This window comes from Trichoderma atroviride, chromosome 4, assembly GCF_020647795.1.
Source record: "Trichoderma atroviride chromosome 4, complete sequence".
Lineage (NCBI taxonomy): Eukaryota > Fungi > Ascomycota > Sordariomycetes > Hypocreales > Hypocreaceae > Trichoderma > Trichoderma atroviride.
In genome coordinates this window covers 4,891,711-4,910,444 of record NC_089403.1, presented here as the reverse complement: position 1 = coordinate 4,910,444, position 18,734 = coordinate 4,891,711, and the positions used below count along the sequence as shown (strand labels likewise).

Here is an 18,734-nt window from a genome sequence, read left to right as displayed (position 1 = left end):
ACCATTGCATATCCGCCGTCCATAGGTCAATATACAGCTGATGCAGATACAAGTATGCTTCATTGTACATGTACAAATGGATGGACCCTCCAAGCGCATGCTAAGACACGGCAACCAGGTGGGGAAACGTGTGGATAGAATGAAATCTCACATTTGACGTGCTTTTCTGTGAACCAAAGTCTATTAATGTCTAGTTTCAAGCTGCAATCATCGGGGATGTGGCCACGGACCTTTGCACTGGAGGCACGGATGCTTCACTGCAGGCATCTAGTTGTAGAAAGCCCGCGGCTTTACCTCACCAGATTCTCCGCTATTGGCTTGGCCTGACGAAAGCCCGCAACGCCGGATGCGAGAGAAACAGCTGATGAGAGGCCGCTATGAGTCGACAAGGACGCGACGAGTCTGAGAGTGGGCGGATAGACTGAAGTGAGGGCGAAGCGATGGCCGGCGAAGACAGCCTGATTCGGGCAAAGGTCGGGCTGCCAGAATGAGAGGCCTTCCCCATTCTTTTAGTAAGCGTCGGCGATGGTTTCCTTGGAGGTGGGCGGAGAAGAGCCTAAGCCCAAAGGGGGGTATTGGATATTGGGAATTGGTGTTGGGGATATTGGAGATACAGGCATTCTTCTGGACAGCACAGAATACCTCATGATAGTCGTGATCTGCTCAGGTGGGCAGCGTGTAAGTGATGGTGAAGTTGATTTCAGATTCAACAAGAGCAATTTATGAGTTCAACCAACAATTATTGCCATTTGGTTGCTCGGTTTGTTGGGATTGCAGAATTATGAATATGTTGGCCAGGCATCAGTCAAGATGTTGAACTAGTCGTGCCCGCGGAGCACCGTCAATCCTTCACCAACAGCTTATAAGCCAGTGCTCAGGATTGATATCTAATGAATCAATGATACTAGATTCTCTCTGATATCAACACGCAACTCTTGGGCCATTCAAGCAGTATATCCTAATCATGAGCCAACTTGCGGATAACCAGCCTCGGCGTCTACCCTACACGGGCTCGTGTCACTGCGGCAATATTCGCTACGTCGTCTTCCTGACTCTCCCTCCCGCATCACTTGTCGGTGTTACCAAACCGCCGCCATCGCGAGGAGTTCAGCGCATCTACAGATGCAACTGCACCGTCTGCCACAAGTCCGGGTTTCTGCACGTCCGTCCTGCGTCTGCATTTGACGACTTCTTCCTGCTGTCTCCGCTCGACCCACTGGATACCTTGGGCGATTATCTGTGCCACAAGAAGACGCTGCACAATCTCTTTTGTAAGACATGCGCGGTGCGGTGTTTCACCATTCATGGCGAGGGAGAAGTCGTCGAGGCTAGTCTGCCAAGAGCAATTGCTTTGCCAGGCACATCTAGCTCTGAGGATACTGTCTCTGTCAAGGCTTGGAGACTTAAGCCAGTAGAGTTGACGGAAGGGATCCCTCATCAGGGCTCATATCTCAGCGTCAATGGACAAACGATAGATCCAGGACAAGAGGGATTCGATGTAAGAGAGTGGGCTGAAAGCAAGTCGATCGGATACCTTGATTGCTTCCACAGCCCCGATCAAAGGAAGCCACCGCGTTGTGATAGACCCCAGATAGGTGGCTCATACTAAACCGGACATTATGTTGTCTTGTTGAGATTTTATTTAGCATCTTGACCTTTTTAAACATGGATACCAAGTTCTTGTATTCAGTTTGCTGTTTCTGCACGATATCAAAACAAACGTGTTTCATGTCATCCGAAGCGGATTTTGAAACTCAAATCTTATGTACAAAAATATCATCAACTCCCCTCTACACAATCGTCTTCTAGATCGAAATTTACCGCTTTAATCTCGCCGTCGTAAAAATGCCGTCGTTTCATAATCTCATAACGCATCGCCCTTTGCATCTCACAGAGCCTTGACCAACACCGAAAAATACAAGTCGTCTCTCAGCGCCTCACCACCCACCAGGCTGCCGTATGGAAAAGGCTCTTTCTTGTCCGTTCTCGTATAGCCTCTCCGGACGTACCAGTCTATGAGCTCAAGTCGCGTCCAAATGACCGTCATCTGCATCTCAGACAGGCCCCAGGTCTGCTTGGCATACTCCTCTGCCTTGGCCAAAACAGTGCGGCCAATGCCCCCGGCCTGGCGCAGCGGGTTTACGGCAAACAGGCCAAAGTATCCAACAGTGTCGTTTTTCTTCAACACTTCGCAGCACGCAATCATTTCGCCGGCTTCGTCGTGGGCAACAAGAACCGCCCCAAACGGCTCGTTGATCTTTGTGAGCAGCCCGGATTCGTCTATGCGCTGGTCATCCACGAGATCTGCTTCGGTGGTCCATCCGGCGCGGCTGGACTCGCCTCGGTATGCTGAGCGCACCAGTGCGAGGACAGTTGGAGCATCCTCAGGTAAGGCTTTTCGGACGGAGAGTGAGATTGGCGCCATTTTCTGATTGGTGGAATGCGTAGTCTAACAAAACTGGCTTTTGCAACAAAAACAGCAGAATATCAATGCAACTGTAAGTATCGTGGAGTGGATTGTTTTCTATTATCGGAGAGCGACAATGTTTCTCTTATAAGAGCCTGGTATAGCGAGAAAAGCCATTGAATAGTCGACTTGCACGATGTGCCCTACTATCAACGGACATTCTAATCACTTCCATCCCCACATGCAGTAATGCCGCACTACAGTAAGGCGCAGACTTGACATTTTCGACATGCCTAAGCCTGACTCGTCGAAAAGAAGACGCCACCTGGACTTCGCCCGCCCTGGAAGCCATAGTCACCAACGCCACGAAAGAATTGTCCGACAGCATCCCGAGATCTCTTCGGGTCTAGTACCCAGTTCCGCCACATGTTCAATTGATTACTACTAGTATGTATACAACCGGATAAGCCTGATGCCCACCGAACGCCTGTACCTGATTACCTATTGCTTACACGGAATTGAAAACCACATTGAATTGCCCTCCTCTGTGCTTCCGCTCTGAAAGGATTCCATGGACTCTCGTCGAGCTCGTACAAACTTGGGCCACGTATTAGTCAGCACCAAATACTTTATGCTCTTCTCTGCGTCTTCAAAAACTGTCTGGTCAAAGGTCTCCGGAATGTCACCCCAATACTGAACGCCATCGCCGCTGCAGCTGTCGTGTTCAGAAACCGACCTGGGGCCCTCGGAAGATGAATCTGCAGAGCCGAACTTGTTCCACTCGGGACAGCTAAAGGGTGTTGCGGGATTGACGGCCTGTTTTTCGCCATACATGGAGCGCGCAGGTTCTTCAAAGACTAATGCCAGCTTTTTGAGCTCTGCCGACGAAATGTTAATCGGAAACACCGCATCAGTAGCGCTGATGTACTCGGTGTAGATGCGCAAGGCCCGGTTGAATCGCTCTCGAACCAGCTCCCGTCTGGTCTCTTCGGATACGTCGCTACTGCGGTTACGAACCGAAGCGGGAAATGAAGATTTCCATTCTGCCACGCTCGTCAAGAATGCAATATTCTCTCCAGAGAAATCTCTCAGCGCGGAGAATTGCTGCAAAGGCTCGGGGTTCCTCGCTAGCACATATTCGAGCGCGCTCAGCGTAAGGATAGACTCGACGGAAGACGTCTTGACGGAGCTGGTGGACGTCCACCTCGTTTTGATGGAGTCTATGAGTGTCGATTTGGACTTGAATGATTGGATCGCCTTGCCCAAAGTCTTGTTCTTCTCCCAATGAGCAATTGTATCCAGCGTCTCTTGACGGAGCGTTTGATGACACAAGACTTCCCAGCACGGCAGGAAAACGGTGAATATCTCCATGAGCCAAATAGAGAGCGCAATCCTATACGAGTTAGCAGTTTCTCAGAGGGGGGATGCGCTTCTTAACCTACCACTGAGGAGGAATCCAGTATTGGTTAACCTTTTCCATGTCTGGAAAATACAAGGCAAATAGCCACATGGGCGAGGCGTGAAAACTTTTTATCTGTCAGTAAACGCTCACAGAGACAGGTCTATATACTCAACTGACCTAGAAACCGCACACAAAATAGTCTGAGTTCGCCATCCCTGCGTGTCATGAATATCTCGTGCGCGCCACAGCGTGAGAGGCGCAACAATCCACGCCCAGAAGAATTGCCAGAGGATGGAAGGCGTCCTATTCCCGCCCACATTAGTATACAAACGTGGCCATCCATGGCAATCAGCCAAACTCACCACTCCCATCCGCGGCCCATCTCAACCTTTTGCTCCATCTCCGTCCCGTGGACCTCGGTGCCTGGGATGCCCCAAGAGCTATGCCACTTCCGGGAGATGAGGTACATGAAAATTGCCATGAATAGCTGCGAGGAACGTTGTTAGCTCGTGGTGTTCCAAACTTAAAACTGCCCTATGGAACTCGCCTGAAAGAACATTCCAGCGCTGACTAGGACGACAGCCTTGGCTGAGTGGTCAAGTTCCCGAAATCGTCCGAGAATGCCACCCGCTTTGCTCGTTGGAGTATTGGCATTATCACTCTTGTCGATGAACTGCTTCTGGCGTTGTGCAACGTGGAGAAAACGAGTGTTTGAAGCATGGAACAGGCCAATACCAAGAGGTAGGTATATCGACATGATCCAAAACTCACAGCTACCAGGATACAGCGGCCCAAACACATAACCAAGCTGCACAGATGCCCAGTAAAGATGGAGGAACAGAATCGAAGACAGCGATAGCCATATCCCCCGAATCTTCAACATGGACATCTGGCGATGGCGGATCAAGAAGCCCATGCCCCAGAGCAACAGCAAGCTCCATATCGTGGTCCAGCAAATGAAAAAGACGCCCACGCTGTCCATCCTTGGCCTGGGCGCAGAATCAGCCGTGAGACCCAGTTCAGAGCCCATGGTGGCAATGGCGGCCGGGAGCAAGCGAGCGAAATTGAAGATGTGCAAGGACTAGATCTACGAGCCCGGGTGGCACGACAATAAAAGAGAGCGGTTGCACTGATCTACTCGCGGCTCACCGTTGCAAACGCGATCTGTGGGTCGCGGTGAGCGGAAAGGAGGGAAAGCAGTTGGAGCTCGGGACAACAACTGATCAAGCAAAACATCAGGACGGGAGGGAGAGTTTTAATGGCGGCATGTTGTGCTGTGGATCGTGACGATCCCATCCATTCAGTTGGAGCTGAACGACTTGAGATGGAGCCCATTCGAGCACAAAGGGGGTTTTGATTCATCCAGTTTCCGGGTCGGTGTAGTTTCGCCCTCTTGCCCCCATTTAGAAGTGCATGTATATTGAGCTGTTGGTCATTGGCCTCTGCTCTTTCGCGCCACGTCCCCGCCGCCACGGTCTTATGGCGCGTAGATGAGAGTCAACATGAGCCTAATGGCGCAATGAGTCTCTCCGGCAGTACTGATGAAGCGCAATTCCACGTGCTTTTTGGCCCAGGGCCGGTCTCGCGATCGGCCACTGGCGACGTCCAACGTCCCTTGAGTGCTGTCCCCTGCTCTTTTACCCCTACTAGTCAAAGCTTCCCGGAGAACGAGAGATCCAAGCTTCCGAGAGCTTTTCAAGCTGCTGGAGGCGAAACGGACTTGAGACATACCACAACATCGGGTTGGGAGCCCTTGCATATAGCGCGACGTAAAACGCTGCCCTTGCATCGCTAATGACATTAAGGACCCTTGTAACTTGAGACTGATAAAACGGTGAAAGGTCATTACATACGCAACCCTGTATGCTTGGATACATGTTCTCATTGTCATTGTACAACTATGAATGACTATGTGCATGTCCTTCGTGCGTGGGGGACAAGAAACCATGAGCTTGGGATTGGTTAGAACGCTGAGAGCAAGATATAAGATCTGGTTGAACGAAGTCCAGCAAGATACATCAGATACAGGAGGCGTGAATCGGTGAGTTGATGACAGGCAAACTGTTCTAGTTGCCTATATCATAGCTACATTGCTTGAGTCTATAAACACATTTGGTATGAAAAGCATATGCACGCAGGCGATGGTCATATAAACGCCTGCTTCAGCCTAGGCGAGTGGTACATTGCCATCTTCTTCCTTTTTACCCTGCTCGCCGCAGTCATTTTACGGTCTCTTAGTCTCCAACGCAAGACATTCAGTAGCAAATTATTATGAAAGACTAGTGACCCCATGGAAAGACTTGGTTGATACGGCTAGTCTTGCTACCTTCACTACATAGGCACTAGCGAATAGATGGTGATGGCCCATCTCCTCACGCCACGTCCCGTCCCGTCACATCAAGAAAAGCCCAAAAGGCGTACTAGTCTTACGGAAGTGAAGAGAAGCTAATGACTTGCAAAGATATTAGCAGTACGGCCTTTGCCATGTACCAGTACCATATTATTCACTGAGGAAGGGTTATAACCTATGCAGTACGCTTTCAAAGCCCATGTCTACTGCCGTATTGTTCACTTGTTTCTCTCCTACATAATCTGACAGCCCGCGTTATTCCCAGATCTTAGAAGTTGGGAAATGGCTGGCAGAGCCACCACCAGCTTAAACACCGGGATCCCGTTGTTGTCTCAAAACGGCCATTGTGGCTCTCATCAGCTCGAGAAACATTTCGACCGCCTTTTGGCACACGTACGACTGTGTACTTGTATGCGGCAAATCTCACCCATCTCGGACGCGGAAGAAGAAGCCGCTCCTTAAAGTTCCGAGACACACATGCCCTTGCATCAAGCACAATACGGTAGGGTTTCTTATGGCTAGTAGTATGCTCATGTACAATCTCGGCCAAGATCTTCCCGTTCATAGCATTCATTTTGATCTGGTGTGAGGGAGGCGTTGGTGCTGTCACGATATGCAAGGGATGTCAAGCTTTGTGCCGTCTCTTGGCAATGACCAACGGTAATTTCCCACTCGTGTTCCGATTGGCGCCATAACTGTATACTTTAGCTATGCTAAATATTTTTGCTACGAACTGTACATGGCAGCAAGTGAGCATGTGCTACTGCATGTGGCTGGCTTGTTTTTGACAGTCACAGCACCAGTAAGAGGAGACCAAGCATAGCACTCTGTATTTCATAATCGCTTTATTAGCAAAGCCTAGCACGCGTAACGCAATTTTTAGACGCAATTCGTCCGTCGGCCGGACCAAGTACATCCATTAATCACTCTTGATGCAGGGCGGCATTTGGCGTTGCCTTTGGTGATGGAACCAACAGCCATGTTACGGCTGTAGTGGCAAGTAGAGCAACCAGGATTGGCTGCAGCACCTTGACGCCGGCATTGGCAGATACCACTCCAGTTATGATAGGGAAGGCAGAGCCTCCCATCTGAGCAAAAACGAAGACGAATGGCAGCGCCGTTGCGCGAATAGCTGGCGGAAATAACTTTGTTGCGAGACTCATACCGCTTGCGAAGAGCGGCCCAGTAAAAACGCCCATGAAGCTGACCGCGATGGAAGCTGCAATGATGTTTGGCACCCTAGACGTTTCAGTAAAGCCTGGCTGGTACGTCATAGGTCAAGAACTTACAACCAGAAGATTAGTTGAAAGGCAAACGCTGCAACAATATAGCCGAATATCACTCGACGCTCACCATATCTATGCGTCGGCTCTGCCAGCAGCAGCCGTCCAAGCAGAGTGCCGCCGTTGAATCCAGCAGGGACGAAGCCTACCTGGGATAGCTCCCCACCCCTTGCCTTGACGAGGTACTCAACAACCCAGCCGCTGGCCGTGAGAACTGAGCCGAGGTAGAAGAAGAAGAAGAGACTTAGCAGCCATACGCTCGGCGTGCTGACAGTCTGTTTGATGAGTTGAGTCGCATTCGTGTTTCGCGATGTTGCTTCAGTGCTTTGATCAACGTCTGGGCTCTCGTGGTTGTCGCTTGTGACAGTCTTGCGCACAAATCCAAGGGTGTCTCGAAACGCAATGCAAGTCAAGACAAGGTTGAAAACTCCCAGTCCTAAAGGAAATGTGTAATATAAGTACCACCTAGAAACTTCACCAGATGACGCGACGGCGGTGGAGACGAATGGCCCAACCAAGCAGCCAGCCGCATACATGGCGTGGATGAATGCCAGCCAGCGGTGAGAAGATTTGACGCCGGCGGCATATGAGTTTGCGTGCGTGTCTTGGAAAGCCTGTCCAATGCTCACAAGCCAAAACGTCACGACGAAAAGCCCAAACGGAGGATCCCAAGATCTGAGAGCATGGGCAATGATCTGGAACAGCGCCCCGAGGGCAAGCATCGCGCCGAGGTTGAGATACTGGCAGAGATGCGTGTTGGCAAAGGCTGCAAAGAGCCAGCCAAAGAAATTGGCGCCATATCTAGATAATTTCTCTCATGTCAGTTTCACAGCATTGTTGCTCGCCGTGCTTTGGGCGCCACTTACACGCTGGACACAATTGCCGTGTTGACATTGTACTCGCGGATGACATAGGGTATCAAGGCTCCAATGCTACCATCGTTTGTTCCCGCCACAAAGAAGGACACGCCTGCTGCAGCCAGCCTCAAGTAAGCCAACTTACTCAGACCCTCATCTGGCCCTTCCTCTGGCTGCGTCTCACGGGGGCCCTCCTCGCTGCTCCCCTGAGCGAAATCGGTGAGCTCAACATTTTCGACAGCGGTCTCGGTTGCAGTGATGGCCATTTTCGCGTCTGATGGGCTTTTGCTGACAAGTGCTTGAAACCTGAGACGCTCACCGAGTCTCTCCTCTGGCCACCTTAAATAATGGTCGATCTTGGGTGCATTTATGAAGCAAGTGATGTACGCCTAAACTTTAGACTGCGCAGCTATTTCTCCGAAAACGCATCCCCGCAATACCCCGGAGTAATTAGTCACATTAGCACCACTCCGGGGACAGGCATTGAGGAGACGCGTCTGGGGATATTTCTCCGCAGGAAATGGATTGAATGATCACTGATAGTCGCTCTGGCATTCGAGCGCTTGTGCGGCTGACCTGGGACTGGGGCTGGCTTCCTCACCTCGCGGAGTCCCGGCGATAAGCTTGTTGTAGGCCTCCCGCGTCGCAATTTCTTTAAAACAATAATTAGTGTCACCCAATGACCAGATATTATTGAAAGGATTCGGGTAGCAGCAGTTGACCGGGTGGCGACTCTACAATGGCGGTGTAGAGTACAATTAAATGGGCCTTCGGGACAGCAGTTGGTGAATGAGGTTGGCACGGAACAGAGGGAAGGGCAGTAAAGTGAAGGACGCAATGAGGCTGTAGTTGTTATTCCGAATAACGGTATCATAGTACTGAGCTACATTGCATTTGATTGAGAACTAGTAGAGCAATAGAGGCTCCATACAGTCTACCTAGATAGCTGTACATTATGTATATAACCCAATCACAAAACCGTATTCTGCCAAGTCCCATCCACGATGGCCATAGTCGGCTACACTAATGTTGATGAATTGTACACAAAATGAATCACCACTCCAGCTCCTTATTATCCGAAGAACAAGATGACTTGTTCCAGTCGTAGATGCCTCCTCGTTCCACAAATGCTGCCTCATCCCAGAAGACGGCCTTTAGAGCGTCTTTCACACCGACCTCCAAGATGGACTTTGATGGCTGCTTGCCGTCCCTGTCCAAGAATCGCATGTATTCGTCAAGGATCAAGTAGGATTTTGCCATTAGCCTGTTGGGCTCTGGCACTAGACACTTTTGGTCGCCGTGTCTCTGGCAATATTGGTCAAATTCATTGTCAGAAATGACAAGGCTTTTTGCGTTGCGAAGAGTATCATCTGAATCATTCTCTCCCGCAACAATCAACACTTGAAAGCACTTCCATCGGAATGGCTGAAGAGCACTGATATGCTTATTCATGTTCTCCAAGTGGTTGAATTTGTTCACCACGGTGTTTAGCTTGAAATTGATGTTGTATTTCTGGCACCAGGCGGCAATTTCGTATAGCTTTGCAACCTGATTGCCGGATCCACGGCCGATTTTGATGTTTGTGGCTTCGTTGAACGAATCGCAGCTGACAGCTAGAATGTCGATGTTATGGCCATGATTTCGAAGGAATGACTCCCTCACCAGGCTTCCATTGGTAACAATAGAGACAGACTCCAAATGAAGGGCGTCTTTGCAGAAATCGACCATTGTGCCAAGAAACTTTGGATAGAGAAAAGGCTCTCCACCAGCAAAGTTGATCTTCTTCATGCCAGCTTGCTTGAGGAGCAAAAGACCCTTTTTGGCATTCTCTATACTCTCAATATGTGACGTGGTTGCAGTGTGAAAGCAAAACAGACACTCTTTATTGCAAACCCAAGAGAAATGATAGTTCACAGAAATTGGCACTTGGCCAGTGCGGGCTCTTCGTCTTGTGAAGACCAAGGAAGCCAAAAGCAGAACGACAAGGTATACAAAGACAGACATATTTTGATGTGAGGCTGGGAGGTTTGAGGCGGTGTGTGTGAATCGAAGAGTGAAAGAGCGAAGCAGCTGGCGACAGGCGGCACTTTCTTTTCACGGAGCATAAATACCCTCCGTGCCCTAATGTTGCACGAAGCACTCTCTTCTCTCACACATCTCAGCAGAAACGCAATTTCTATCAGTGCAGCTTGTATTACGAACCAAACACTGCAGGAATCAGAAATGGCCTCCAAAGCAGAGGGAATAATCTTTGTGCTTGGTGTGTCCCTCTATCGCTTACCGTCAGTTCAAGACACTAACTGGTCCTCAAAGGCGCCCCGGGGGCTGGAAAGGGTTCACTCAGCGCCATTTTGGCAAAAGACTATGGCTTCAAGCACCTGTCCATCGGAGATCTCCTCCGACAAGTGGTGGCATCTCCAGACGCCGACAAAACGATTGTTGAGTATGTGCGCCGCGGAGAACTCCTGACTACGAGTCTTCTCTTCCAGGTTTTGAAGCCTCATATCGAGGAAGGAGGCACTATCATCTTGGACGGCTTCCCCAGACGGCTGGATCAAGCCCAGGCATTCGAGAAAGAGGTGCGTAGGGCACATCCGCATTTAAAATCTGGCTAAACCGCTAACATTTTCAGTTTCAACTTCCCGTGCTTGTCCTATTCTTCGACTGTCCCAAAGACTTGGTAGAGAGCCGCGTGATCAATAGAAAGCAAGGCCGTGAAGGAGATGACCTCGAGACGTTCGGAAAGCGGTATGTCGAATTTTTGGAGCTGAATCCACCTCTTGTTCATCACTACGGACAGATGGGAAAGCTCGTTACTGTGTGATAAAATGCATCGGTCCTTCAAATGGCAATCTAAGGTTTCTAACTGAGTCATAGGTTAACACAAGTGACATTGCTTCCTCGAGCTATGAAGTTTTGTTGAAGCTCTTGCAGGCTAGGTCCGAATGGGACTCTTTGGTCCGTAAATGATGTGCCACAGAGGATGAATCGCACGGGAAAGGGTGGTTGATCTTTCCGTTTCTATCCATATTAGAGTAGGACAGAGCTTTGTGGCGCCTCAACGAGGTAATTGCAAATGTCACACAAGCCTAGTGAATGCAGTGGGAGGTAGCTTACTAGATAATTACAGCTTTAGTTTTCGACGTCGGAAAGAATCTTTATCCATGTCCTACGTTCAGTCCATGTTGTACCACGCTTTATGTTCTAAAAACTCCCCTCCGCTTATCAATGTCGCTCAAAGTCGCTCAAAGTAACCGCGACTAATCTGTTGTCCGACGGGAGTAATCTCCACAACGTCTGTTGAGGTAGATGCAACCAAGAAATTTGAAGTCAAAGATGCTTCGGATTCATGCATGGTCTGAAAGCGGTATCTCAGCGGGTAATAGCTCCAAAACAGCGGTATACAGTATTAATTCACTGGATCTTTGAGAGTCAGTAAATAGAAGAGTAAAGGAAAAGAAATGAGTAGTAAGTTATAGACAATAATGAAGCTTTAGTGATCATTTTTAATTAATATTACCATAATAACAAAGAGATTTCTAATCTCAGATACCTTATCATTCCACAAATGCCTCAAATCTCATGTCGATCATTTCACTTCTGTTTGTCTTCAGATCATAGATGGAGCCCCGTATGGCAATATCTTTGCGGAAGAATGGGCAGTCTTTCAAGAATTCGACGTCTTTTTCACGCTGTTCTCAACGATATAGGCTGTTAGTAGCTTTACCTTGATTGCAAGTTCTGTATTCCACTGACCTATCTGGATTATGCATGCCAAAATGGAGTTTGTCGATGATTGCACAATGCTCGGGAAATCTCTCCTTCAGGTCTGCCGAAATATCATCTGCTGTTACGTGCTGGACTCCGCAATCTGGAATTTGTTAGTATCAAGTCATTGACATCCATTGAGTCCGCTTACCATCGTGATGTATAAGAATCACTCCCTTGAGCTGATTCTGAAGAAATTTGTCTTTGAAGAAGAAATCGGCAAGGTTGTTTGAGACGCTGCCGCCAGCATTGCGAATGATGAAAGCTTCTGCACAAAATTATTGGCTGCACTTTGGATCTGTAGATGATAGACGCACCTCCTACTTTAACTTTCAGGAAATCAATAGGTTCCATTCGGAAATCCAGGTAAGCATCTGTATACCTGTTAGCCTCATAGACTGAGGTCACAAGAGACCATCTGTCGGCACGGAACATACAAATTATCCATTAATATGCTAGGGATACCGCCTGGTGGCAAGTCGGCAGTGAATGGGACGGGCGAGGCCGTCTTCGAATAAACCCTATGTGTGTGAGCGGTGCTTTCATGGAGTACGATGGCCAACTCACTTATTGAGGCGAAGTAGGCCATCAAATGTCGCCATCTCGAATTAAATCTTTTTGAGAGTGTAATCCTGTTGTAGTTTCGTACGTCTTGGGTGTTCCTTGATATCAAGCCCTGAGCTGAGCAACATAAAGGGTGACAGCTTTTCCCAGCATACCAAATGGTGATTTTGTGACTGCTAGACGGATAGATTACAATATTTTGAGATTACCGTTTAGAACCGTTCAACACCCCGTTCGAGCGGCTTAGAATCCTGAAGATGTCTTATTATACATACCGTTTCCCAATAAAAGCAATGCTACTTCAAACAATGTTCCAGATGATAAATACGTGGAAAGTAAGTGTAAGAGTAGAATAGCTACCGACTTGAGAGACGCGGAGCTTTTTATTTTCGACTAATTTACCATGGTTCCGGTCTCACCAAGGACAGGACTGTGACTCAGCTATGAACTTTGGGTTACTAGTTCTAAATGGTAAAATAACTTCGGATTTAATAAGATTTGGCTCAATGGGTTCCTGTGGGGCCTTGGCGAGCGAGATAATAGGCCTTCATCACAGTTTATAGATATACCCGAGCTTCTGTGCACTGACTAATCCCAAAGTAACCCACTCGATGATAACAAATCCCATTATACCTGTTAGCCTATCAAGAGCTATCCCGATCAATCCACAAGATAATAGTGCCGTAATCGGAAAACCACTGCAGCAAGTTTGCAGAAGTGACATCGGGCGGTAAACCGTCTACTTTGACCGAAACGCTTGCGCCGATTGGAGGAAGACGACTTGCCTGCTCGTCGCGAGCTTCCGCCTGGTCGTGGCGGCATGATGCTTAGAAAGGGGTATTGAGCGGTGTTCGCCTTGTGATTTTATATGAGAAGTCGTCAGAGAACCTGATGGAGAATCTGAGTGGAGATGATTACAAATTTGACTTCAACCATCCATGTGATTTGCCGTTGACAACCGGCACAGCCTTGCTCTATTATGCACGGTTAGACCAACTGGTGTTTTATCTCTCTCAAGTGTCGTCACAAAACTGTCTCAGACTACTTGCCATTTACAATCCAATATATGGACGATGCTAATGGTATCTGCAAGACTGAATGACAAGACTGTACTCACACTGAGACAGATAATGTACGCGTTGTGTCTACAAAAGCGATACACTTGTATTATTGATATATATGTTGTAGAAACTTTCTTTTTGTGGCTAGAACGTTATACATATACCTGCAGTTATTCACTAAATCTCGCATACTAGGTGGGCATGGAAGGATTGAAAGCATGCTAGACTGCAAATTACCAAGTTGCTGACAATTGTATACACGAGATGGCACAAACTAAAGACCATATCATTATGGGGAAGTTTCTGCGACGTCAAGCCTGTCATCATTCGGGATCTGAAATGACCAAGTCAAAACGTGAAGGAGCAGCAGCAGCGTTAAGCTCGCCAACATATGACTTGATTGAAGTGTGTAATATTCGAGAGCCATTTGGAATCTAATTGCACGCTTCACAACTGTACGGTCTATACAGACATTGCTCAAGACTTCGGCACTGATTTACACCGTCTACCGAGCGGGGACGTCCATCTACTTCAATTGATGTATCCGCGCCTGAGTTATGTAAGCTCTATATGTAGAATAGGTACTCACACATGAATACACCGGCAACATCTCTCTTTGGACAATGTATAACACCTTGCAGAGTAAAAAGCCCACAATTTCCTCCGCCGATGGCACTCTTACTCTCCTCTTGAGGTTCAATAGATGCTGTACCTACACCTGAGACCTTAGTCGCTCAAAGTAAGCCGTCAGTTTTCCCTTTGGCTCGCCAGGGGAAAACGCCCATGCGTAGGTACTCATGAAAGCGACAATCCTGTCGTCCATGATTTGCATCTCTTCTTGCTTCTGCTGCTCGGCTGGTGCACCCCCATTCTCGCCCGCCAAAGTCTTCTGCAGCTCAATTTCGCCAACCTGGTGACCAAAGTCCATTGTATCGAGGACAACATGGAACTCGCCATCCGCTACCCAGGTTTCGCGTGTGGTGGAAAAGGTAGCAGTGGGCTGCAGGCCGAAGTCCATGGCTTCTCCCCCGTCGATCCCAGTAGTGCGTTTGATGTATGCCGCGATATCGTCAATGCTGCTGAGCTCTTCAAATCTCGAGTTGGTGTAATTTCCCCCCTTTCTAATTTTTGCTTGCCACTCTCCGTCTCTCTTCCTTATCCAAGCTCCGGCTGAAGAGAGAATACTCGACTTGTCGTAATAAGAATCGCGAATTACCTGGTTGGGGAGTTTCCGCAGACTCTTGAAATGAGGAAGTCCGCCATATTGAGTCAGCTCACGGACTGCGAGAGAGCGGAATTTGCGCTCTACTTCTAATACACAAGTTGAAACGGGTAGTCGTCGGAACGCCATGTGTGAACTGGGATTGCTGGCTCGCCCTGCATGCAATGGATCAGTTGGCCGATATTCTGTAAATAATGCGTGTATTGAATCCATGACCGGACTTACCGTATTGGAGAGCCTGAGGGGCTTCGCAATCACCTTGTGTATATGTAGGTGGCGGGACTATGGCTGAAGGAGAAAGATGGTCGACGAACAAGAAAATGATTCAAGTTGCACAGGACAAAACAGCAAACGGCGGTAGAGCGTGAATTGAACCTCATGGCCCGTGCTCAAAATCTGGTGGAAGATAACCAACGAATCTCAGCATTTTCTTGTAGAGCAGGAGACAGATTATGGTACTGTTGCCAGCTGCCGTATTGGCTATGATGCGTAGATAATGAGACTGTCTTTGGAGCTTTCCAGAGGCTGGCGAGCAATTGACGGTGTGATTGCTCACGGGTAGCATAAGACACTGAAATCATCGCCCATTTCTTGTTAGAGGGGACTAGACATGTATATAAAATTAAAGTGACTCTTCATAGTACTGTAGCATGCTTCAGACCGTCGTGACTGGGATACGCGTATATGACCTGGTAATGGTGGAGTTTTAGATGGCTGGAGACAACAGCTCGAGCCGTTTGTTAGAGCGCCACCGCCAAAGTTGATGCGCCGGCACAACACCAGAGACTGCAACGATCCATCAATACTGAAATCTGCACTGTTCACGACTCGCTAGACGGCTATAGGTAATTTGAGGTCTGTATTTGTTATTCTTACGTTCATTTGCTATGACAGATGGCCATCTCAGGCATATGCGTATGTACCTATAAATCTCAAGAATGGCCCTGTGATACACCTCGGCCAAGCCGTAAGCAAACAAAAAGAGAGATCGCAGCTACCTTCACCACGTCCACTTATGCCAGACGATCGAAAAGACAAGCGGATAACTGCTCGCACTTTTAAAAAAACGAATCTTCAAGATTGACTCTTGAAGAACGGGTCTGGCCGGGGATTGAACCCGGGACCTCTCGCAGAACGACTTGGGGTTTTCCCTAAGCGAGAATCATACCACTAGACCACCAGACCGGATATGAAATTGATGTCCATTCGAGGAGCGCAATCGGCTCATCAAGCGCTGCGTCATGGGACATTGAAGATGGTCGCAGTGCAATCGAATGAGAGAGTGTCGTGGAGGTTGTGCTGCTTCTATTCGTCTTTGTGGTAGCACATGTGCGAGAATGAGGAATAGTGTTTTGTGATATATCGGGGAATGCAGACTTTTGCCAGACTGCAAATCCACGCACAGCCCGCAGAAACAGATGGGCTGGATTTCGGCCAATTGTGATTCGAGAGCAAAGTTCAGTTCACGAAATAGGTACCTACGTGAAAGGGGCATATAGTAGCAAGGGCACCAGCAACAAACAGACAGTGAAATGCTGGGTTACACGCAAGCCCTTGCTGCAAAAATTAAAGGTTTGCGCGGGCCGGTGGCTGGCAGCTGGTTTTGGCGCATTTCTTATTGAAGCGATGCCGGACGACAGAGAATAAAGGTGACAAGTGCAGCATGGAGTAATTTACACCTGTACGCAGCATTTTTGTGAAGAACATCTCTCTAGCTGAAGACGCAATACTACTCTCCTTCACAGACACTGTCATTGTACCATGCAGGCAGCACCAGCTCGGTGAAATCGACTCTGGATGCCCATTCCTGTCTCAATACATCGAGTTCCAGCAAGTACTGCTCGTCAAGAAAGCTGCTACCGGCTCTTTCTTCTTGCTTCTTGCTTCTTCTACTGGCAGAGAGCATTCCATGATCCGAGTCTCCCCCAAAACACATCAGTCCAATTTTTCCTTCTCCTGCATCTCTTTCTTCCCCAGTCACTGCCACGGTTGCTTTCAGCTTCACGACCATTGACGCTCACGGCGTATAAGTACCTTCCGCGACTATTCCTCCTAGCAATTCTTCTTCTGGCTTCTCCCTTCTGGCTCATTATTGTTAAGGAACACCGATTTTTCGTTGTTTTTACAGTTCGTATTCCCCTTGTTACCCGCGTCTGCACTAATTATCTAATTTTGGTACAATCCTCCTTCTCGTTTTCGCTGGCCTTTACCGCACCCGTTGCAAGTGTTTTGTTCTTTATTCTTCTTGGAATGGATGGCTTGATCTCTAACCACGGCATAGCAACTAGTCCCACACAAAACGCCGATTCTGTGTCGAGGATGCCTATCGAAGTGTGGCATAGAAGAATTTGCCCATTTGCCGGCGGCGTTGTGCGCGTAAGTCTCTCTCTCCCCCTTTGTTGGTTTACTTCTTCTAACATGAGTATTCAAGCAGAGACGCTTTCGCCCTGCCGGCACCATCCGAGCACCTCTTCCTGAACCCGGTCGAGAATCCCCAGCAGGACTGTATTCTGTTCTGCAATCAACCTCGTCGCCAGCCTCATAAGAGGAGCAACCAATTACCTAGCCAACGTCGTCACTCTTGTCACTCTCATTGCGAGAAGCACATTTCCTACGTATGCTCTGCTCCATCTTCAACGATTTACACACACACCACACACACACGCTCTCTCTCTCTCTCTCTCTATCTCTCTTAAGACACTAAGTATCTCCCGACCGTAAATATTTCTCTTCTATCCACTTTAGTAGCATCACATTAGCTGAATATGACGATAGATGTCGAACCTGGCGGACCAGCTAGTCCGCATTGTGCAGGCAACTGCATCACTTTTGCGTGGTGGTGGTGTGGCGGGGAGTGGTGATGATGGCGGCGACAAGAGGGGACGTTGTCTTCATCGATACTTTGAATACTTTGATACACTCTATCTGCTCGCACCCATTCCGCTGCGTCCTCGAGCCGCTGTCTTCTAAGGTACGGTTCAGACGTCTCGTCACTTTACACAACAAGGTCTCCGTCTTCGTTTTCGTCTTCAAAGCCATTCTAAAAAGGAATCTAGTCATCCTCGTCAATGTGGCGTCAGTAGCATCAGTAGCGTGTTATTAGTAGCTGGATTGCTGGATAACTTTCCCCAGAGACAAGAGATCAGCTTCTCCCCTTACTTCTCCCCCTCCATCATCTCTTCGGCTCCTTTACTTGGGGGCGTTGCCCCTGGGCCCCACCTCCTCCCAAATCTCCGTCCCCTCAGGGACCTCCAACTTCTCCTCCTCCTCCACCTCCATCTCCTCCCTGCCGCCCTCCGCCTGCTGTGGCTGCTGCTACTGCTGCTGCTGCTTCTGCTGCTGGATAGCTTCCCGAGTATTCTCCCACTTGCTGGTCGGGAGCGTCGATGATGGCGAAGCTGAAGAAGGAAGAGAAAATAAGACCAAGGACCGGAATGTCGTTCTGATATGCCAAAAGGTTGTATCCTTGCTCTAGCTGAGTATCTTCTACGGAACCTCCCAAACAGAGAAAGTCATCTCCAAAGGTGCCCAGTCATCATCCACCCAGACTAATCTCAACAATCATCACCCAAGTCGCGACCCGGCAAGAGGAACCGGAACTCCTGAAGCCAGACCTGCGCAAGTTGGAGAACCAACACCGGCGATAGGAAAAGGGTCGCTCCGACAAGCGAACTCGATCTTCGTGGCCACGATCTGCCGCATCAACAATTCTATCGACATGTACGAGTAAAACTCATGCACAACTATCCCTAAGATGTGACACAGAGGCAACACATCAACTCGAACATGGCACCGTTACCCTTGATGGCGTTGACTGCAC

General features: G+C 48.7%; 9 protein-coding genes and 1 non-coding gene across 10 annotated transcripts; 3 read left to right on the top strand and 7 right to left on the bottom strand.

Annotated features, from left to right (window-relative positions):
* Positions 1 to 964: 964 nt before the first annotated feature.
* Positions 965 to 1,609, top strand: TrAtP1_009025 (uncharacterized protein; the record flags this gene model as incomplete). The annotated part of the gene is made up of 1 exon (XM_014086350.2): positions 965 to 1,609. One exon carries the CDS (start codon positions 965 to 967, stop codon positions 1,607 to 1,609), a length of 645 nt encoding a protein of 214 aa, XP_013941825.2.
* Positions 1,610 to 1,888: 279 nt separating this feature from the next.
* On the bottom strand, positions 1,889 to 2,425 carry TrAtP1_009024 (uncharacterized protein; the record flags this gene model as incomplete). The annotated part of the gene is made up of 1 exon (XM_014087182.2): positions 1,889 to 2,425. One exon carries the CDS (start codon positions 2,423 to 2,425, stop codon positions 1,889 to 1,891), a length of 537 nt encoding a protein of 178 aa, XP_013942657.2.
* Positions 2,426 to 2,908: 483 nt separating this feature from the next.
* On the bottom strand, positions 2,909 to 4,839 carry TrAtP1_009023 (uncharacterized protein; the record flags this gene model as incomplete). Its single annotated transcript, XM_014087181.2, has 5 exons — positions 2,909 to 3,800; positions 3,850 to 3,933; positions 3,987 to 4,112; positions 4,172 to 4,296; positions 4,357 to 4,839. 5 exons carry the CDS (start codon positions 4,837 to 4,839, stop codon positions 2,909 to 2,911), a joined length of 1,710 nt encoding a protein of 569 aa, XP_013942656.2.
* Positions 4,840 to 6,829: 1,990 nt separating this feature from the next.
* TrAtP1_009022 (uncharacterized protein) lies at positions 6,830 to 8,730 on the bottom strand. Its single transcript, XM_066114128.1, has 2 exons — positions 8,309 to 8,730; positions 6,830 to 8,243 (listed from the first exon to the last, which is right to left on the bottom strand). Exons 1-2 carry the CDS (start codon positions 8,563 to 8,565, stop codon positions 7,445 to 7,447), a joined length of 1,056 nt encoding a protein of 351 aa, XP_065970221.1. The 5' UTR covers positions 8,566 to 8,730; the 3' UTR covers positions 6,830 to 7,444.
* Positions 8,731 to 9,352: 622 nt separating this feature from the next.
* On the bottom strand, positions 9,353 to 10,087 carry TrAtP1_009021 (uncharacterized protein; the record flags this gene model as incomplete). The annotated part of the gene is made up of 1 exon (XM_014087179.2): positions 9,353 to 10,087. The coding sequence occupies one exon, from the start codon at positions 10,085 to 10,087 to the stop codon at positions 9,353 to 9,355; it is 735 nt and encodes a 244-aa protein (XP_013942654.2).
* Positions 10,088 to 10,522: 435 nt separating this feature from the next.
* Positions 10,523 to 11,479, top strand: TrAtP1_009020 (uncharacterized protein; the record flags this gene model as incomplete). The annotated part of the gene is made up of 3 exons (XM_066114127.1): positions 10,523 to 10,559; positions 10,613 to 10,878; positions 10,932 to 11,479. 3 exons carry the CDS (start codon positions 10,523 to 10,525, stop codon positions 11,121 to 11,123), a joined length of 495 nt encoding a protein of 164 aa, XP_065970220.1. The 3' UTR covers positions 11,124 to 11,479.
* A 487-nt stretch (positions 11,480 to 11,966) lies between these two features.
* TrAtP1_009019 (uncharacterized protein) lies at positions 11,967 to 12,669 on the bottom strand (the record flags this gene model as incomplete). The annotated part of the gene is made up of 6 exons (XM_066114126.1): positions 11,967 to 11,991; positions 12,056 to 12,170; positions 12,219 to 12,335; positions 12,385 to 12,441; positions 12,533 to 12,588; positions 12,635 to 12,669. The coding sequence occupies 6 exons, from the start codon at positions 12,667 to 12,669 to the stop codon at positions 11,967 to 11,969; spliced, it is 405 nt and encodes a 134-aa protein (XP_065970219.1).
* Positions 12,670 to 14,404: 1,735 nt separating this feature from the next.
* TrAtP1_009018 (uncharacterized protein) lies at positions 14,405 to 15,188 on the bottom strand (the record flags this gene model as incomplete). The annotated part of the gene is made up of 2 exons (XM_014086399.2): positions 15,140 to 15,188; positions 14,405 to 15,069 (listed from the first exon to the last, which is right to left on the bottom strand). The coding sequence occupies exon 2, from the start codon at positions 15,041 to 15,043 to the stop codon at positions 14,405 to 14,407; it is 639 nt and encodes a 212-aa protein (XP_013941874.2). The 5' UTR covers positions 15,044 to 15,069; positions 15,140 to 15,188.
* Positions 15,189 to 16,010: 822 nt separating this feature from the next.
* TrAtP1_009017 lies at positions 16,011 to 16,099 on the bottom strand. Its single transcript has one exon. It is a non-coding gene; the product is annotated as a tRNA-Pro (tRNA).
* A 576-nt stretch (positions 16,100 to 16,675) lies between these two features.
* On the top strand, positions 16,676 to 18,644 carry TrAtP1_009016 (uncharacterized protein; the record flags this gene model as incomplete). The annotated part of the gene is made up of 2 exons (XM_066114125.1): positions 16,676 to 16,695; positions 18,488 to 18,644. 2 exons carry the CDS (start codon positions 16,676 to 16,678, stop codon positions 18,642 to 18,644), a joined length of 177 nt encoding a protein of 58 aa, XP_065970218.1.
* Positions 18,645 to 18,734: the final 90 nt, after the last annotated feature.